At 30.8% G+C, this 17,694-nt stretch overlaps 3 protein-coding genes across 3 annotated transcripts; 2 read left to right on the top strand and 1 right to left on the bottom strand.

Moving 5' to 3' along the window:
* Window positions 1-2,284: 2,284 nt before the first annotated feature.
* Window positions 2,285-2,758, top strand: LOC113001461 (uncharacterized). The gene has a single exon (XM_026128299.2). The coding sequence runs from the start codon at window positions 2,347-2,349 to the stop codon at window positions 2,590-2,592; it is 246 nt and encodes an 81-aa protein (XP_025984084.1). The 5' UTR covers window positions 2,285-2,346; the 3' UTR covers window positions 2,593-2,758.
* A 2,226-nt stretch (window positions 2,759-4,984) lies between these two features.
* LOC113001460 (uncharacterized) lies at window positions 4,985-5,546 on the top strand. The gene has a single exon (XM_026128298.2). It carries the CDS (start codon window positions 5,113-5,115, stop codon window positions 5,338-5,340), a length of 228 nt encoding a protein of 75 aa, XP_025984083.1. The 5' UTR covers window positions 4,985-5,112; the 3' UTR covers window positions 5,341-5,546.
* Window positions 5,547-9,329: 3,783 nt separating this feature from the next.
* Window positions 9,330-12,177, bottom strand: LOC100785446 (uncharacterized). The gene is made up of 6 exons (XM_003523271.4): window positions 11,271-12,177; window positions 10,848-11,010; window positions 10,580-10,756; window positions 10,409-10,492; window positions 10,212-10,293; window positions 9,330-10,070 (listed from the first exon to the last, which is right to left on the bottom strand). The coding sequence occupies exons 1-6, from the start codon at window positions 11,654-11,656 to the stop codon at window positions 9,634-9,636; spliced, it is 1,329 nt and encodes a 442-aa protein (XP_003523319.1). The 5' UTR covers window positions 11,657-12,177; the 3' UTR covers window positions 9,330-9,633.
* Between the last annotated feature and the right edge of the window lie 5,517 nt (window positions 12,178-17,694).

Below are 17,694 nucleotides of genomic sequence, written 5' to 3'. Positions count from 1 at the left end.
GAATCACGAGGCATGCTTTAGAATAAAGCTTTTTGAATTCTTTATACTTTATCTTTTGTTCCTCTGTTGCATTTCTTCCTAATTCTTAAAACCCAATCTTGACGAATTCTTCCACCTCTTGGAAGCCAAAGATCGCATTATTTTTCACAAACCAGTTGTCAAAGTTCTTTCCATCAAACACTAGTAAATTTCTTGAGAAAACACCAGTTGAACCCATCATGATTCACTGCTTGGATTCTGTAGAATTTCACACCAAGGAAATGCGCAAGACACAAATTAACACACACTGGACAAGATTTATCACATAACAAAAAGCCTTACACTTTAGTGGTTAATACACACACACACACACGGGTCCATGATCGAACTTGCTCGAGATACCAATTTTTTGGGAACAAAACTACTCATACACACTAGTAAGACAAAAGATAGATGAAAGAAAACATAAATTTTAGTTTTCTTATTGAATATTCAAGTACACACATATTCACTTTTTAAGAATATACAATACTTGTACACAAGTTCCCTTTTATACACCACACATATATCTAACTAACTGATCATACAACAAACACTAATTGATTAGATGACATAATGCATGACACTCACTGTACATATACAGGCCTTAGTCTAAACAACCCACATTGGATGACTCAAGTCTTACATTGGACGACACTCCTCTTGCATCCACCAAATTAACTAACAACAAGAATCCCCAAAGTGCATCTCAAACTTAATCATTCAGTAAAAAACACAATAAGAATTGTCATCACTGAGGATCTTGAGTACTCTCCCCTTTTCTTGTCGTGCATGAAAGTTCTTACCCTTTTGTCCCTTTTCCACAAAGAATAGTTCCTTGTTGTAATTCCCTTATCATATGGTCCCTTTGCTTCTCCCTCCTCAACATGTCAAACTTCTCCACCCACCTGTTGTGTAGATGAACATGTTCTTCTTCCTAACAAATTCTTGGTTTATAACCTCTTTGGTTCCAAGTTGCCATCAAAGCTTTGGGTCTTTACTTTCAAATGCATGCTTTGTTGGTAAGTTAGAATTCTCTATGTTTATAAACCAATCTTATGTGCCAAGATTTTACTCAAACTTTTCATTACAAATATTATCTATATTTATGTATTCATCAATCTGTGTTTCATATTTGAGATTTGGATATGAGAAAATGAATCCAGAAAAGAGAATATATTTGTTAAAGTTATGAGGATTCAAAGTGGAGTATCAATTTCTTTGATAGATCGATATTGATAATTTTGAGTTTTTATTGTTTCTTGAAAAAATAAAGATATTACTATAAAAAAATTAGAGATATAAAAAAAGTTTTAATAAATAAAATTAGAGTTTAATACTTTAATGGCTATGTCAACTAATAAAAAATTATTGCTAATGTAAATTTTAAAATAATTATTGTAAAAATTAATTAACTTAGAGTTTAATGGTCATGTATTGATATTAAAAAATTGTTTTACACAATCAACCAATCACAAAGCATAATATGTATGACTTTTAAGTATTTTTTTATTTATAAAAGTTAACAAAATTATTATACACATCAATTTTTGATTAAATTATAATATAAAATACCTTTACGTTGTTAATGCATGTAAAAAATATTTAATTATATTTATTATATAGATAATATTCTAAATACATGTATTACTTATAAAATATTATTTACAATACCACAATTGATGTCACCAAAATAAATTAATTATAATTATAATTATTTGATGCTTATTTTATATCAATTATATTATAAGTTGCATTCAATAGAATAGTCACATTCTTTATTGAGAAATGTAAAAGACGCTTGAATATAAAATTTTAATAAACGAATTTACAGTTCAAAAAATAAAAATAGCAAGGTTAAAATTGATAAATCATATTAAACTAAACCACATAAATTCATCTAAGTTTGTTTTATTATACAATTAATCGAAGTCTGTTAGATGATCAATAACCAATATGCCTACAAATATCCTATAACAAGTTTACAACAACAACTTTTTTATTTATTAATGTGCTATAATAGTAATGTATAAAGATGACATAGTAGTTGATGGTCAAGCGTGTATGGAGATTGGAGAAGAGTCAACAAAGTTGTAGAAAATTCAATTGAATCAAAGTTGGCTTAGATTACGATTTACGAGTCAAAAGAGCGTGATGGGTTGAACGTGTAAACAATTCAACTGTGTGTGAATGCAGAGAAAGTTCTAGCAAAGTCCATGACCGTTTCTTTCCATTTCTAATTAAATATAAATACTCATCTTAGTGATTGTATCGTTGCAAACACAACAACCTGAACACAATAACAGACAACTCAACCACAACGACGCCATGATGTCTATCTTCAGCCACTTGGAGATCGCGCAAGCCCAGAATTGGAGGTTTTCCTTGGGCACGGGGCCCGTAAAAGGAGTTAATTCAAAGCCCAAAATGGAAGCCACTTCTTCCTCCGCCGCCAGAAAAGATCCGAATCCATCATCAACCGCTGGATCCAAACAAAACCCGCCCCGTTTGAGGCCCAGGTTTGCGCCGGAGTTGGATGGGTTACACTGCTTTGAATCCATCGTACCCTGTTAGCTCCAATTTCAATTCACGACTCATAAAAATCATAGGCAATTCAATTCAATTTATTTTTACTGAATAGTTTAATCAGTAGTTGAGAAAGCTATGTACTGTACGGACGCCAGAGATCAAATTGTGCTTCCCAATAACTTGAAAATTAATTGCAAGTTAAAATTTGAAATGGTATTCTTTTTATTGCTAATTATGATGATTGTAGTTCTACTTATACACTAGCAAGCAATCTTTTTTTTTTTTTTTTTTAATTCGTGAAACAAAAATGTGAAAGAGGATGAAAACTGGATAGAAAGCAAAAATGTTGAAGTCTGCAGGATAGAAATTAAAAAGCAGGAGCTAAATGACTGGTGCGATTTTAATCAATTACTTTTATGCATATTTTTAAAATAATATTTAAATTTATGATAATATTAATTAAAATTAATTAATTTAACTATATATATATATATATATATATATATATATATATATATATTAATATATTAGTATTGATGAATTAGGTTATTATTTCTTATGCATTGAACCAAATGTAATATTATTTAAACATTCTTACTTGTACAACAGAAATAAATAAATTCAGCACTTGCAAATCCTAACATGAGAAGCATGTATATGGCGTGATCTACATGGAGCAAAACTAGTGCATATGTCTTCTTATTCTAAACGATTTGTTCTATTCAAGGAAAAACTTGTATTAACAATATTACATATCTATTTATATCCAAGTCACTTATATCAAACAATATAACAAAAATTACCGAAGTAATCACTCTATCAAGTATTGCTAACGACTTATCTCTAAACACATAAAGTTAATATTCTGAATTACTCTACAACAATGACTTCATTTTGTCCATCTGTCATCCTTCTATCTTTATGTTATGCAAAGTTGGAATAGTATGCAACAATGGGTAACTTCACTAACTTGTAGTATAGATCAATAAAAAATGTAATGTTATTTAAATATTCCTATTTCTACAACAAAAATAAATAAATTCAACACTCGCAAATCCTAACATGAGAAGCATGTATGGCGTGATCTACATGGAACAGAATTATTACATATGTCTTCTTATTCTAAAGGATTTGTTCTATTCAAGGAAAAACTTGTATTCACAGTATTACACATATGTATTTATATACAGGTCACTTACATCAAATAACATAACAAAAATTACTGAATTAATCACTCTAATAAGTATTGTTAACAATAAGAAAATTTGAAATTAAAATTTCCCAGTTGAGAATAGGGTTTTTGAATTTCCTCGATTTGAATTTTTATAAATTAATTTTATCAAATGAGTTGATCAGATAATTTAATAATTTTCTTGAATTGTATAATTGTAAAATTTATTTTAATTTAAAAAAATATGAGTTTGACTCTTATTATCAATGTCAAGATTTTATTGATAAAAAAATTATAAGTATTTCTTTAAATATTTTTTAACTTTTGATCTGTTTGAAACTCAACTCATCTAAACTTTTTATGATAAAAAAAAATAAAATTAACCATAGTCAAGTTAAAAACATTTTATTGGTGTAGATCCTTAATTCCACACACTCATGCGTTTGTTCCATTAAAGTAAAGGTCATAATTAAAAGTACGTTATTCTTACTATAAGATGTCAATTGACAAAAGTATTTATAGAATGCACACAATTTACATTAAAATTGTTTTACAGGTCCATTTAATTTTAGGAGAGGAGCCCATGTATTTACTTTGCGGTTGTGTTAACAAAAATTCAGATGATATAACATGGGATAATGTAATTTCTTAACGACAAAAAAAGGTTAATTACAACAGAACTATAGAATGAAGGATGTGTTGTTCTGTTAAATATTCCCAATTCCCATGATCCTTTCATTTGAAGTTTACTTTTCACAACGTTCAAGATATTGCAAACTTAGTGGCTTTTTATCCATTTCCCTCTTTATACACTAGTGTTTGCTTCTTTTCAGAACTAAGGCATCTTCGAAAAATGCTTCATTATAAAATTTTGATAGATAAATTTACGATTAAAAAAGAAGAAGAAGAGAATTAATAAATCATAAATTTATCTAAGGCTTTTACTGTTTTACATGATAATCCTATTATAGTAACAGTTTTATTAATGTGTTATAAAAGTAATATATAAAGATGACATAGTTGGTGGTCAAGCATGTATGAAGAAGAGTCAACTAGAAAATTGTGGAAAATTCAATTGGAATCAAAGTTGGGTAACCATAACACGAGTCAAACGAAGGTGAAGAAAAAGGGTTGAACGAGTAAATGATTGAACTAGGCGTCAGTGCAAAGAAACTTCTAGCAACCCAACCACCGGATAAGAAGAAAGAAACTGGTGAAAAATCCAAAACAAGTTTCTCACGACTCTTCCTTTGCACAGATTCTGATTCGTCTAATCCTATATAAATACTCATCATCATCGTTATTGTATCGTCGCAGACACAACAACCTAAGCAGAAGAATAGCAGACAAATCAACAACCACTGCCTTCATCAGTTTTTACAAATCCTCACAACATGTTCATGTCTCTCTTCAGCCACTTCGAGATCGCACAGGCCCAGAAGTGGAGGTTTTCTTTGTCCCCCGTAAAAGGTACGAATTCCAAGCCCAACGCGGAAGCCACCTCTTCCTCCGCAGAGTCCAAAACCGCCGGAAAAGATAAGAATCCATCACAACCCGGTGGGCCCAGGTTTGCGCCGGAGTTGGATGGACTACACTGCTTCGAATCCATCGTACCCTGTTAGATGAGATGGATTCCTTACACCTCCAATCTAAATTCGTTTATAATAATCACATCATATCAAAGATCATAGGTTATTCAATTCAATTTATTTTTACTGTATAGTTTAATCAATTTGTTGGGGAAGCCATGTACTATACCCGAGAGATCAATTTGTGTTTCCCTGTAACTCGAAATTTGAAATAGTAATATTCTTCTTATTGCTGATTACCTTAATTGCAGTTCTTTATACTAGCAAAGTAGCCAGCAGTCTCGATCTATCACCGGGTTTAAAAGATCGTTTGGCTTAAGGTAAAAATCAATATTTAAAATTAACTACATATACTATGAAGGTCATAGCAACGGTACAGCAACCAATTATACAAACAAATTAAAGGGTTTCATTAAGCTGGCTTCAACTAAGATCAATTATTCCCCGTTCTCATGACTTAACGAGAACACTAACAAATTTTCCCTGGCCATCATGAATCATGATATTCCACACATCATTGCGCCATGGACGTACCCAGGGGTATGGTGCGTCGGTTGTTAAGGTGCAGGTGCGGACAAGCAAAGGTAGTTGAGAGAGCAGTAGTAAAAACTTAGAAACCAGAAAAAAGTAACAATGATTAAGGGGGTGATGGGTAGGAGAAAAATTTTGGTTTTTTCATAAATTATAAGTTAGAAAACTTAGTTTTTCATGTTTGTTATTTACTTTAAAAAAATAATATTTTTGAGAAAGAAAGTTTTTTGAAAATATTTTTTTAATTAATTTCTTATGAAAAATTTCTTGTAAGAGAGATGAAAATCTTTTTTTTTTAAGTTTAATTTTTTTATTACAATAAAAATATCATGTTATTTTTTATTAAAGTATATAATATGATAAATAATTAAAAATATGTGTAATTTTTTTATTCATAAAAAACTTATTAAGAGATTTTTAATGGTTCGAAGCTTCAACTTTCAAACAAATTTTATTCAATCCCAAAAAACATAATTATGATATATCATGATTCTTAGAAATCATGATCTTTGGACATAAAAAGCTTTTTTCCTACCAAATTTTTCCTAGAAGGATGAATATGAAATAAATGTTATCATTAACTCTTTTACAAATACATCAATTTGTTCAAGTAATATTTTAAGGTAATAAGATCAAAAGTCGAGTTCAGGCCTTTGACTATACTCATAATTTATGTATGTTCAATTTTTAGCAATTAATGAAACAAAATAGGAAGCATGTGAAGATTTTCTTTCAGTACCACGCTTGTAGTGCATGTTATTTCATTGCTGCCAAAATTGTGTCTTCCTGTTTTCCCATTACCGACCTTAGCCTGATTCAAATGGATAGCATTGATTTTAATGATCTTCACTCCACTCTCCTTCGAAATGCTAAAAACCGACCATAACTTCAACTTGAACAGGTGGATCTTCTCTCGTATATGATATAATTGTTCAAAAATACTAGATTAGAGTCAACAAAGGAAGGAAAAACATTTTTGTGTAAAAATGTTGGTCTGTGGGACGGTGGAGGATACAAAAGAGCAGGAGCTAGTGATTTGTGCGGTTCTCATACACCAATGACGTGGCCTTTCAGCAGAGCTTGCTGCAATGACTTCTTAATCCTTTAATCAAACTCTTGTTTTTATGTTGCGCAGGGTTGTTGGAATATGCAACTATGGGCCACTTATATTCGCCACAGACCATATACATTTCCTACGGAGGTTGATAAAATTAGCACGATGAAATGAAGAATAAGAAAAATAGAAATTACATTGTCTCCATGCTGAGAAAAAGGGTGTTTGAATCACCTAAATTTTGACTTTTATAGAGTGATTTAATTTGTTTTATAAAATGGGTTGGATAAATAATTTGACAATTTACTTGTATTATTGTGTAATCATGCAATCTATTTTGAGTTTTGAGAATTACCTAGCACGTATATATTTATTGAAATCGGAGTTAATAGATAAGAGTGCTAAGTTATAGCATCGGGTCAGCTAGTCGGTGGTGGTCTAAAGTATACAATGAATGATCAACACGCAGGTGTTCTTTCTCACCAAAATCTCACATTGAATAGGAACAGAGGTAAGATGGTTTATAACCATTCTTCTCCCTTAACTTGAAGTATTTTTTAAAGGACAAAACCATAAAAGACTCACAAGAACTAAACCAGACAACACCTCAAATGCAGTGAACCTAACAATATAACGGATTTTAGCGGATCATTGACCCCGGATGAAGGACCTAGGCCACACATGGAGTTCTTAGGCCTTTTTAACCCCTTAGCTTCAACTACGGGCTATTGTTTTATTCGTCAAGAACAGTTTATATATACTTTTCTCCTTTAACTTAGCAAAATATCTTTTAAAAGACAAAATTATGAAGACCTACAAGAACTAAAAGGTCAATATCTATGTAGTGAGTCTAACAATGTTACCCAAGCATAACAGTAGTTTATTAAAAGAGAGTAGATTTTTTCCACACGCTGATGCTGTTCCATTAAAGTAAAAGTCTTAATTAAAAGTACATGTATTTTCCTATCAGATATTAACTGATAAAATTATTTCAGAAAGTGCAAAATTTACATTAAATCTTAAATTTTTAAACTTCTTTTTACAGATCCAGTCAATTTTAGTAGAGGCAATGGATTTACTTTGCGGTTGGGTGACTAAAACACAGATGAAATAACAAGGGATAATGTAGTTTCTTAACGACTGGGAAAAAAAAAAGTTTATTACAACAGAAATACAGAATAAAAGAAGTCTTGTTGTGTTAAATATTCTCATGATCCTGTCATTTGAAGTTTACTTTTCACAAAGTTCAAGACACTGCAAACCTTACTGGCTTTTTATCCATTTCCCCTCTTTATAGGCCAGTGTTTGCTTCTCTTCATCACCAAGGTATCTTCTCTGCCTCATTGGGCCACCCTTGCCTTATATCATGCTGAAAAAAGCTAGTTGTTCAATCCAAGAATTAATCTTTCAAGGGGAACAATGGCCATGGGAAGGTTTTTTGCAGCTGTGCCTGCCGTTACTGCTGTTGTCGGATTTTATTTCAAAGACAGAAACTATATCAAGGTAAGAAAGATTGCATGTATTGTTTTATATCAAATATTAGGGCATCTCAAGGTAAGAAAGGCTATGTATTGTTTCATGTAGCTAAAGTTCAAGATGTCTTGTTTATAGGAAATCAAACAAGGGTCATCAGTATCCAATCTAAAAATGCTAGCAGAAGTGAAAGAACGAGCGAAGACCCTTCAAAAGCCAAAATTGGCACCACAGCTTGATGGTTTATATTGTTTCGAAACCTTGGTGATGAATTGAATTTTCTGGGGCACTATGTATCTTGTGCTGAACTGAACAAATGGTAGATTATATATATTTGTTATTTATGTTATATTTGCTTCCTATCACCTCGCATTATTATTTTTTTCATTTTACTTCAAATCATATCAATTCTTCTTCACAAGGCCAAAGTTTTGACTAACAGTGTAACCGGTGAAACATGCGTAATATCTTGACATGTCACGTGTAAAAACATAATGAAAAAGAAAACGAGGAACATAAAATTAATATGCGATAAAAGCATCCCTTAGTTTATTTTATTTTCTTCTCTTATTGTTAAAATTTTCTTAAAGTTTTAAAACTGAGGCAGTTTTTGTGTATCATTTATTGAAAACTTCAAATAACAAATCCCACCTTGTCAATTTGTAGTTGGATTTTTTTCAAATCTTAAATTAGCATAAACAGACATTAAACACACCGAAAATATGATGGGCCAGGCGAAAACATTATCCAACTAGTATCTCGGTGCTTTAGAAGATGGATGACGCCTGACAGAACCAAATACTCATTAGCTCCAAGCATTGCATATAGAATCCAAAAATCGAAACCGGTTTAAAAATTAATAGACTATTGCCGTTACAATAAGTGGGGTATTGATAATTCATAAACCCATAAAGCAATTACATAAGAGGAGTAGCTGAAAAATGTAGAAAAAAGGAAGAATAAGTAACTAAAATACTATTTGTTGTATTTCCTTTTTAATTGCTACTTAGTTTATACAACCATGCACAGCTTGAAATTCCATAGTCTTGACCAACAACTACTATGGTCCAAGAAAAAAAAATCGTCATCTACTACCTCCAGCAACCCGGGGTTTTCTCATTTCCCTTGGTTTATTGTTGAATTATAACTTATTTGGTCCACAATAGAGCCTCTAAATTTTCAGGTAATAATAACGTGACTACAAGGGTAATGTGGATCGTCCAAAAGAATGGCATCCAAGACAATGCTGTTTCCACCTCTATTTTTAACTATCTTTTACCTATATTAGCAAATCTTCTAGCAACACCAAATAGAAGATACTTTGTCACCAGTCCCCTATCAAGACTACAAGCAAGAGCAACAGCACCACCAATGACTAGCATCTTTGGTATGTTCATGCCCTGTGGTTTCTCAGAAGCAACCAAACTTTCATTCTCTGCTGAGTTATCATCACCACCAATGGATTGCAAGTACTCAGGACTTATTTTTGTGTTGACTTGGGCCATAAAGGCTGAATGAGAGAGTGCAGCACCAGAAGCTCTTGCTTCTTGATACGCTCGCAAACCAGGTTCAATCTTCTGAACAGTTCCCCACATCCCTTTCCTTACTCCAAGCTTTGCAATTTCCCATGGAATGCCCATTTCTTCATGATGGAAGAGCAAGACTTCACAGGCAGTTAACTGGCCATTACCTCTATTTGATTCCACTGTTAAAAAAATCCATCATATCAGTCATATATCTAGTAGTGAAGAACATCTAGTTTAAATAGTGGGTTTGACAAGTCCAAGCAACTGATCTAATGAACAAGTTACATGGATAATTCAATAACAAGGGTATCAAAATTCACCTGCTCTAATGCACCAACTAGAGTAGTACACATCAACACGTCTAGGTTTATCTTTTTTAGGGATTAAAGGACAATCTACTCCCTGAAAGAACAAATAAAACAAAAAGAAGGTAAGAACAACACAGTGGAAAAATAACCATTATCAATCAACATCTTTAAATATTCCAGAAGAAAAAAAGTGAACTTTATTCTCATACCTTAGTCACACAATAGTAATGCCTTCCAGATTCCCAGATTCTCCGACCAATTATGTATTCTCTATCTTTACAGAAAAAGGGAAACTGTTCCACAGATAATTAGCATCCATTAGCACACTGAACCAAGACAAAAATTCAACAAACTTAAATCAAGTTAAAAATGTTATTCACCTTCCGTATCCACTGCACTTTCATGGTACCAGTAGTGGGACACTCTTCAATGATTGAGGAGGATGCAAGCATGTCATCCCATCTCGGTCGGAACTCATCATCCCAAAACAAGTCCCTCACCATCTCAGGGGTAGCATCTTCAAAAATAGTGCTGCTTCGATATTGGGGAGGACCATCCTAACAAATCAACAAGAAAAAAATTAATAAACCCAAAAGATGTTATCAAGGAATAAAACTTTACAATATAGCAAATAATCAAATATCATACCTTTGGTTCTCTACGCCATGCTTTGTAACTCATGGTGGGGGTAGAACGATCCATCATCTGAATCCAAGGGAGACCTCCATCTTTCTCCTCCACAAGCTGCCATAGATGATGTAAATCCGCCATTGTCACAGCCTCAGAAGTTTCCTCGCAGGATTTGGGTGAACTGCATGGTAAAACAAAGTGATAATTAAAACAGCATGCTTATACCACATTCTAATTTGTCAATCACAAAAAAGTAGCTTGCAGCTGCAAGAACATGTTACAAATTGATAGCAACATGTCCGAATTCATTTTTTCACCATCCTATTTTCCCAATTTTATTGTAAGAAGAATAAAAAGAAATAGATGGATTTAAAGACCCTATAAACAACTATTTATGTTATATAATCCGAATAACAGAAAAATGGATAATTGCGAAAATACCTGACGGAACTTGCAAATTTCACGGGTGAGGATGATGAGGAAGCCTTTTTATCCACCCCTTTTTTGAGGAGCAAAGATTCAGGGTTTGGAGGTAGCATTTTAATGGAATTCAGGCAAGGAGAGGAAGAACAACTCTTCATAGGAGACACTGGAAACTTAGAAGGCGAAGAAGCCGAGGAGGGTGAGGCAAAATCTAAGGATTTGGCGAGGGTAGTCGCCAATTTTTTTTCCCCCAACCTCGCCCATTTCGGTTTCCACAACCATCCAACGATGACACCAAAGAAAAATGTTACCCACAGGGGACTAAAAAGCATTCCAATAACTGTGCACAGACCCAATATTGCAGGGTTCTCCAACATATCGTAGAAAGACTGTGACAAAACCATAACACCAAGAAGAAGAAAAAAACTAGGAGAGAATGAAAAATGAATAATAATAATAATAATAATAATAATAAGAAGAAGAAGAAGAAGAAGAAGAAGAAGAAAGGAACCCCCAGAATCTGTTCAGCTCCCCGAAAAGTTAAGGGGGGGAGAAGGAGCTGCAGAATATTATTTGAGGCGAACAAAAATCAGGGAGAGGGCAGAAAAAGAAGACAAATTTGGCGAAAAATCAGAGGGAGAGAAGGACAAAAACGATAAGGGGGGTGTGGATTGAGACACGAAGGGTGGGGAAGGAGGAGCGTTGGTTTGGTGCTAAACGACGGCGTCGCGTGATGTGGGCCAATGGCGGTGTTTGGTGTATGGAAAGGGATAAGTGTGTTTTGGAAGAGGCAATGTGCGTGAAGGGGAATGAGTAGCACCACATAAAAAAAGAATGGTGGCCAAGGAAGGAGTGATGCGTGTGAAATGGCACTGTGTCGTTGAAATGGATCGAAAATCAACTCTAACGTTGTTTGTCAATTTGACTGACAAAATACACTATATATATAGAAATGGAGGCAATTCAAATGTGCCAGGGTTTGCTTTTTTTAAGGCTACCGAGTCTTGACTAGGCCTTGTTTTTCACGTTGGGGAAACTCATTTTTCTTACATTTCTAATTATCTATTGCTTCTTCACATGGGAGGAACTCATCATCATTTCTGCATATATGGTTTTTTTGTTTGATCTTCACTTTTAGAGTTTTACCCATTACCACTAATAAAGAAAAATAAATTAATTATATTTTTAGTCTTTAAATTTTTATCCAAAACTTTTATTTAATCCATTTTGCTTCTTAAACTATTTTTTATTTTTATTTTGACCTTTGTCGTCAATTCTTAAGTAATGACAACAATTAATTTATGGTGATTATTTCTAATGATTTTAAATCACTAGAAATTGTTTGATAAAATTATTTAAAATGTAATTAACCATTTTCTTTGGCCAAATTATACATATGCTTGTGGTGGTAGCAAATGTTTGTCCCAGTATTAGCTAGCCATTTCATGTTACGTAGTTTAAAGGAGTACACATAGTACCAATCACAATTAAAAAAAAAAAAAAAAAAGAAAACCAAGCACAACTGGTCGGTGCCGCAAATCGAGCTTATATGTGTAAAAATATTTGGTAAAGGGTCACAAACGAAGAAGTCTAAGAGTGAAAATGTGTGAGAGGTGCACTTTATTTTATTTTTAAATGTAAGCGTAGTGAGAGAAAAAAAAACATATTCAAGAATTGTTGTAATATTGAGGGATCATTATATTTGTTTTCATAATTTAAAATTTTAATATATTTTTTAAAAAAACTAAAAAATAAATTATTCATTAACAATATAAAGAATCATTATTATAAATCTGTTAGACTTTTATAACAATTATTTTAAAAATCATATCAATAATAATTTTAATTTATTGATCGATTTAAAGTATAAACATGTTTATACTGATAATGCATCATCACTAAAATCTTTTAAAAAACTAATTTTAGCATATATATATATATAAGAAAATATTATTCCATTAAATTTTTTCATGTAATTTAGTTGATTATGATTTCATATATTAGAAAATTAATATTTACTTGGGAATCTATATTTTATTGAATTTTACTTAGAATATTGTATTTAATTATAACTTTTAATTAGAATCATTTATAAATTTTATTATATTAAGGTTATTCAACTTTATATTGAATAATTATATAATAATAAAATTTTATTTTCTTCAGAATATATGTTACTTTAGTTTAGTTAGTGATTTTAAATTTAAATTTTGAATATACAATTATGTTAAATATTCAAGCAAAGAATTTTATAACATAAAAATTTTGTTTGACATATAATCACTTTCTATGATGCATGAAGTTTTGTATATAAAGAAAATTTTCATATTATTTTACTTCTAACTTATCACATCTTGAATTTAATTTTAAAAAAATCATATGAATAAAAATAAATGTGTGTTCAAACACATGCACTTTCGGATATCAGGCTGAACAAATGGCAAAGAGAACCTTGTCCGGTTCTTCTTTATTTTCTGTTTTTCAGGACCCCTGAATTTATTTCCTCTCTGCTGCATGTTGATTCAGCTTTTTTGGTTGTTTCATAGTTCTGTTTTTTTTTTTGGCTGTTTCCCCTTTAATTTGGTCCAGAAAAAATAAAATAAAGCTGTTGATTTAAATATTTTGTTTTTATAATTTCTCCTTAGTTTTATAAGTGTTATTTCTTTAATTACTGATAATGAAATTATCTACTAATATATTTAATTTTTTTATTTAAACATAAAAACATTCTTATAATGCATAAGAAACTCCTTAATTTGCTAAAAACTATAGGCATGTTTGGCTAGATTTTCAAAAAGTACTTTTAGGTATTAAACATACTTTTGGAGAACAAATTTAATTTTCTGACATGTTTAATTACCTCTCAAAAATACACTTGCACATTAATTTTTTTTTCTTAAAAACAAAATTTAAATTGCCTTTACAAACTCAGTTTTCAAATTTAAATTTAACCTAAAATTAAATTTACAAATTTTAATTCAAAATAGGAACTATATCTTTCTCTTTCTAACATGATCATATCAACAAGACAACAACATTGAACAGACTCAAATCGATTAAAATATCTTAACTGTTTGTAAAAAAAAAAATATTATCTCATTCAATAAATGAATAATGATAGGGCTTTTAAAGATAGTTTCATTAACCATTACTCTAATTTTGATAATTAATAATTAGAAATAAAAATCAATTAACAATATAATACTTTTACTAATATATTTATACCGTAATTTTTAACAAAAAAAAGATTTTGTTTATTAATTCTTTAACCACTACCGTCAATAATTAACAAAGCAATTATATAAAAATAACTAAATAGAATTAAAGAAATAAAGAAAGCCTAGGAAAGGTAAATAAAACGGAAAGGAAAATAGAATGTTATGAATTTGTAAAAGTAGTATTTAGGAGAATTCGCGTTACTACAACGTCCAATTAATGTTTAATTAGTTCCCTGGTCAATACAGATATCTGTTGTACGTAGTTGTATGAAATTGGAGAGTCAAGTCTAATTTATGCTTTCTAAATAGGAGGCATGGTAAAACTATATGAGCAAGATAAAGTATAACTAAAAGTTTCATGAATTTAAAGTTTGAACGAGACCAAAGTGGAATGTTGACCCAGGTGAATTGATCCTTAAGAATGATATTAATGCATTGATGCTTGGGATTTGAATGTGAGAAATTTTAACAATTTTTTTAATATTAAGTAAATTTTATGTAAATTAATTTAATTAAACAAATAATTAATCAAATTATTTAATAACACACAAATATATAATTTAAACCTAATACTAATGTTCTACAATAATAAATCAAATAATATGTTAGCATCGTTCTTAATTATTTGACTACATATTTAGTCAACGTACTTAACTCGTGCTAATGCAATAATAAATTGGGTATAGCTTGGGCTTCCCAGTGAAAAAGTCATCAGAGACGGTTTTGAAGTACTAGTAATGCCTTTTTTTTTCCTGAATGGGAACACGCATTTAGACCAACAGGACACTAAATAAAGACTTGGGTTTCATAATGAGAAGGGAGAAAAATGTATCCACCACTCACAATGCTCCACATTATAGTGAATAGAGATTGATCAAGGGATCATATATTATCTGCAGCAACTAATAGATGTGGAAGCTGACACTAGTGCAAAGTGCAAAGTGCAAAAACATAGAGAATATTAGCAACAGCGGTTGTGTTTTCCATTATCGCCAAATATATATTGATTACTATTATTATCATTTTAAAGCATATTAAGAGTCCCATGCAATAGCTAGTGGTGTTTAATCTGTAACATCGAGTTATCGTAACAAACTGTTGCTAAATCTTTAAAATTCAGCGGAATCTTTACAAATAGCATGTTTGTGTCAGATTTCATAAGATCTCAATTTGTTGTTGAAGAGAGAAGCTAACGAATTTTTTGCATTAGTAGCTGAGGACGTTATTGCTTATTATCCTCATTATCCCTAAGAACATGAATTTCATCCTTGATATAGTTGCATTTAGATAAAGTTATATGGTAGTCCTCTTGTACACTTAATAGTCAGTACAGTTTTTACATTTATAGCGAAATTGACTATTTTTTTTAATTGTGGGCCATTGGGCCAACTAATCATCTTTCCTATTCCTAGATTAATTCGAAAAAACACACATGTATCGCCAACTAATCATCATTCATTAGTAGATATCATTAGTAAAATTAGTAGATATTAATATCATGATTAATTAAAAAAAAAAGTATAATACTGTTGGAGCAATTCGCTTTCTTCCTATAAAAAAGATAGGAAGAAACAATTTTGCAAATTAATTAAAAGTAACAAACGACGAAAGCAATGTCCACCATAACAGGGATACAAACAAAATGGTTTGCCAAATTGACAGGGACTGGACGCTGAAGGTGGCCTTTGCATTTTCTACATTCTTTTCACTAGGAACGAATCCATAAACCTTATAAAAAAATGGATTGGAAATTGTTCAAATGTGTAAATTTTAATAAAAAATAATTTTTAAAAAGATTTACAATTTTCACACATAATATTAAAACTAATTTTTATATTAAATGATGATAATTTTAATTATTATCATGATAACAGTAAACATAACTAGTTTTACATAATTTTACAGTAATTATTATTTTAATCTGCAATAAAATAATAAATACAATTAATTTTACATAATTTTATACTAATTAAAATTAATCATTATTATTATAATAATAATATATAAAATTAATTTTATTTTATATATATATATACACACGAAAAGTTTCAAAGGGGGACTCGATCCCCTTAGGGGTGTTTGGTTGTAAGGAGGGAAGAGAAAAAAAAAAAAAGATAAACAGAAAATGATAAAATTCAATTTAAACGCACAATTCAGATGAGATTAAAAAGAAGAACGGTTGTACAAACTAAAATTCACAGTCTCAAAATATACTTGTTAATTGGAACAATAAATTAATTAATACTGAATATACTAATTGCATTCTGTTAGTTCAATTACACGACTTTTAATCAATATAAAAAGTTTTACTTTCTTAAAATATATCGAGCATACAGACACAACTCATTCTTTCTTTTTGTAGTATAAGAGGTTGATAAAATCAAGACGGAACGCGCACTAGTGTTACTAACGAGTTATACAAGTCATTACTGTATCACTAAAAAAAATATAAGTTAATATTGACACATGTAACTCGTTGATAATTATCGACACTGCATATACTAATCATAAAAAAATAGATCTGGTGGACGTACTGGATAAACTGTATGATCTTATCGCTATCAATTCTCACTATTTTCCTTCTCTTGCTGCATGCGTTGTTTGCAATTTGTTTTAGGATCATTTTAATATATATGGATAAGAGATGTAACTAACTGAGAAATAATAGTTGGAAGGAAGGGAAAATTTGACAGCAATTCTAACAAAAGTTTTTTTCGATTGTTGGCAGCTAATTTTTTTGCATAACTATTATCGACAGGTATTAAGTCAGCACTTTTGGGCGAAATATAACCGGATAATTTAATTTATCCGGCATTAATCTATCCTATAATTACCTTAGTAGAAAAGTTTATTTTTTCTGAAATAATTTGACAGTAATTTATCTAAAATTAGGAATCTTCTATGTTTCTTAACAAGTAATATGCCAATACTTAATTTAATATTTGCAATTGCAAGTTGTAACATGGACGATTAAAGATTTAGCTATTGTTAAGAGTTTAGTAGTATATAGTAAGATATCTATAAACAAACATTTAATACAAAGGTAACAAGACTGGACTAGCAAAGTTCTAATAAAGGCCATAACCGAGCTCAGCTTATGAAACATGCTCGTGTTAGTCTAAATTTCTAATAATGAGATTGTAGAAAACTACAAGGTTTAATTTAGGTAATCAAGTACAACCAGTATCATAAGCTGAGTGTTGGGTTTGAAATCCTATAACTAA

Source organism: Glycine max, chromosome 4 (assembly GCF_000004515.6).
Source record: "Glycine max cultivar Williams 82 chromosome 4, Glycine_max_v4.0, whole genome shotgun sequence".
NCBI lineage: Eukaryota > Viridiplantae > Streptophyta > Magnoliopsida > Fabales > Fabaceae > Glycine > Glycine max.
This window is presented reverse-complemented; position numbering and strand designations above follow the sequence as displayed.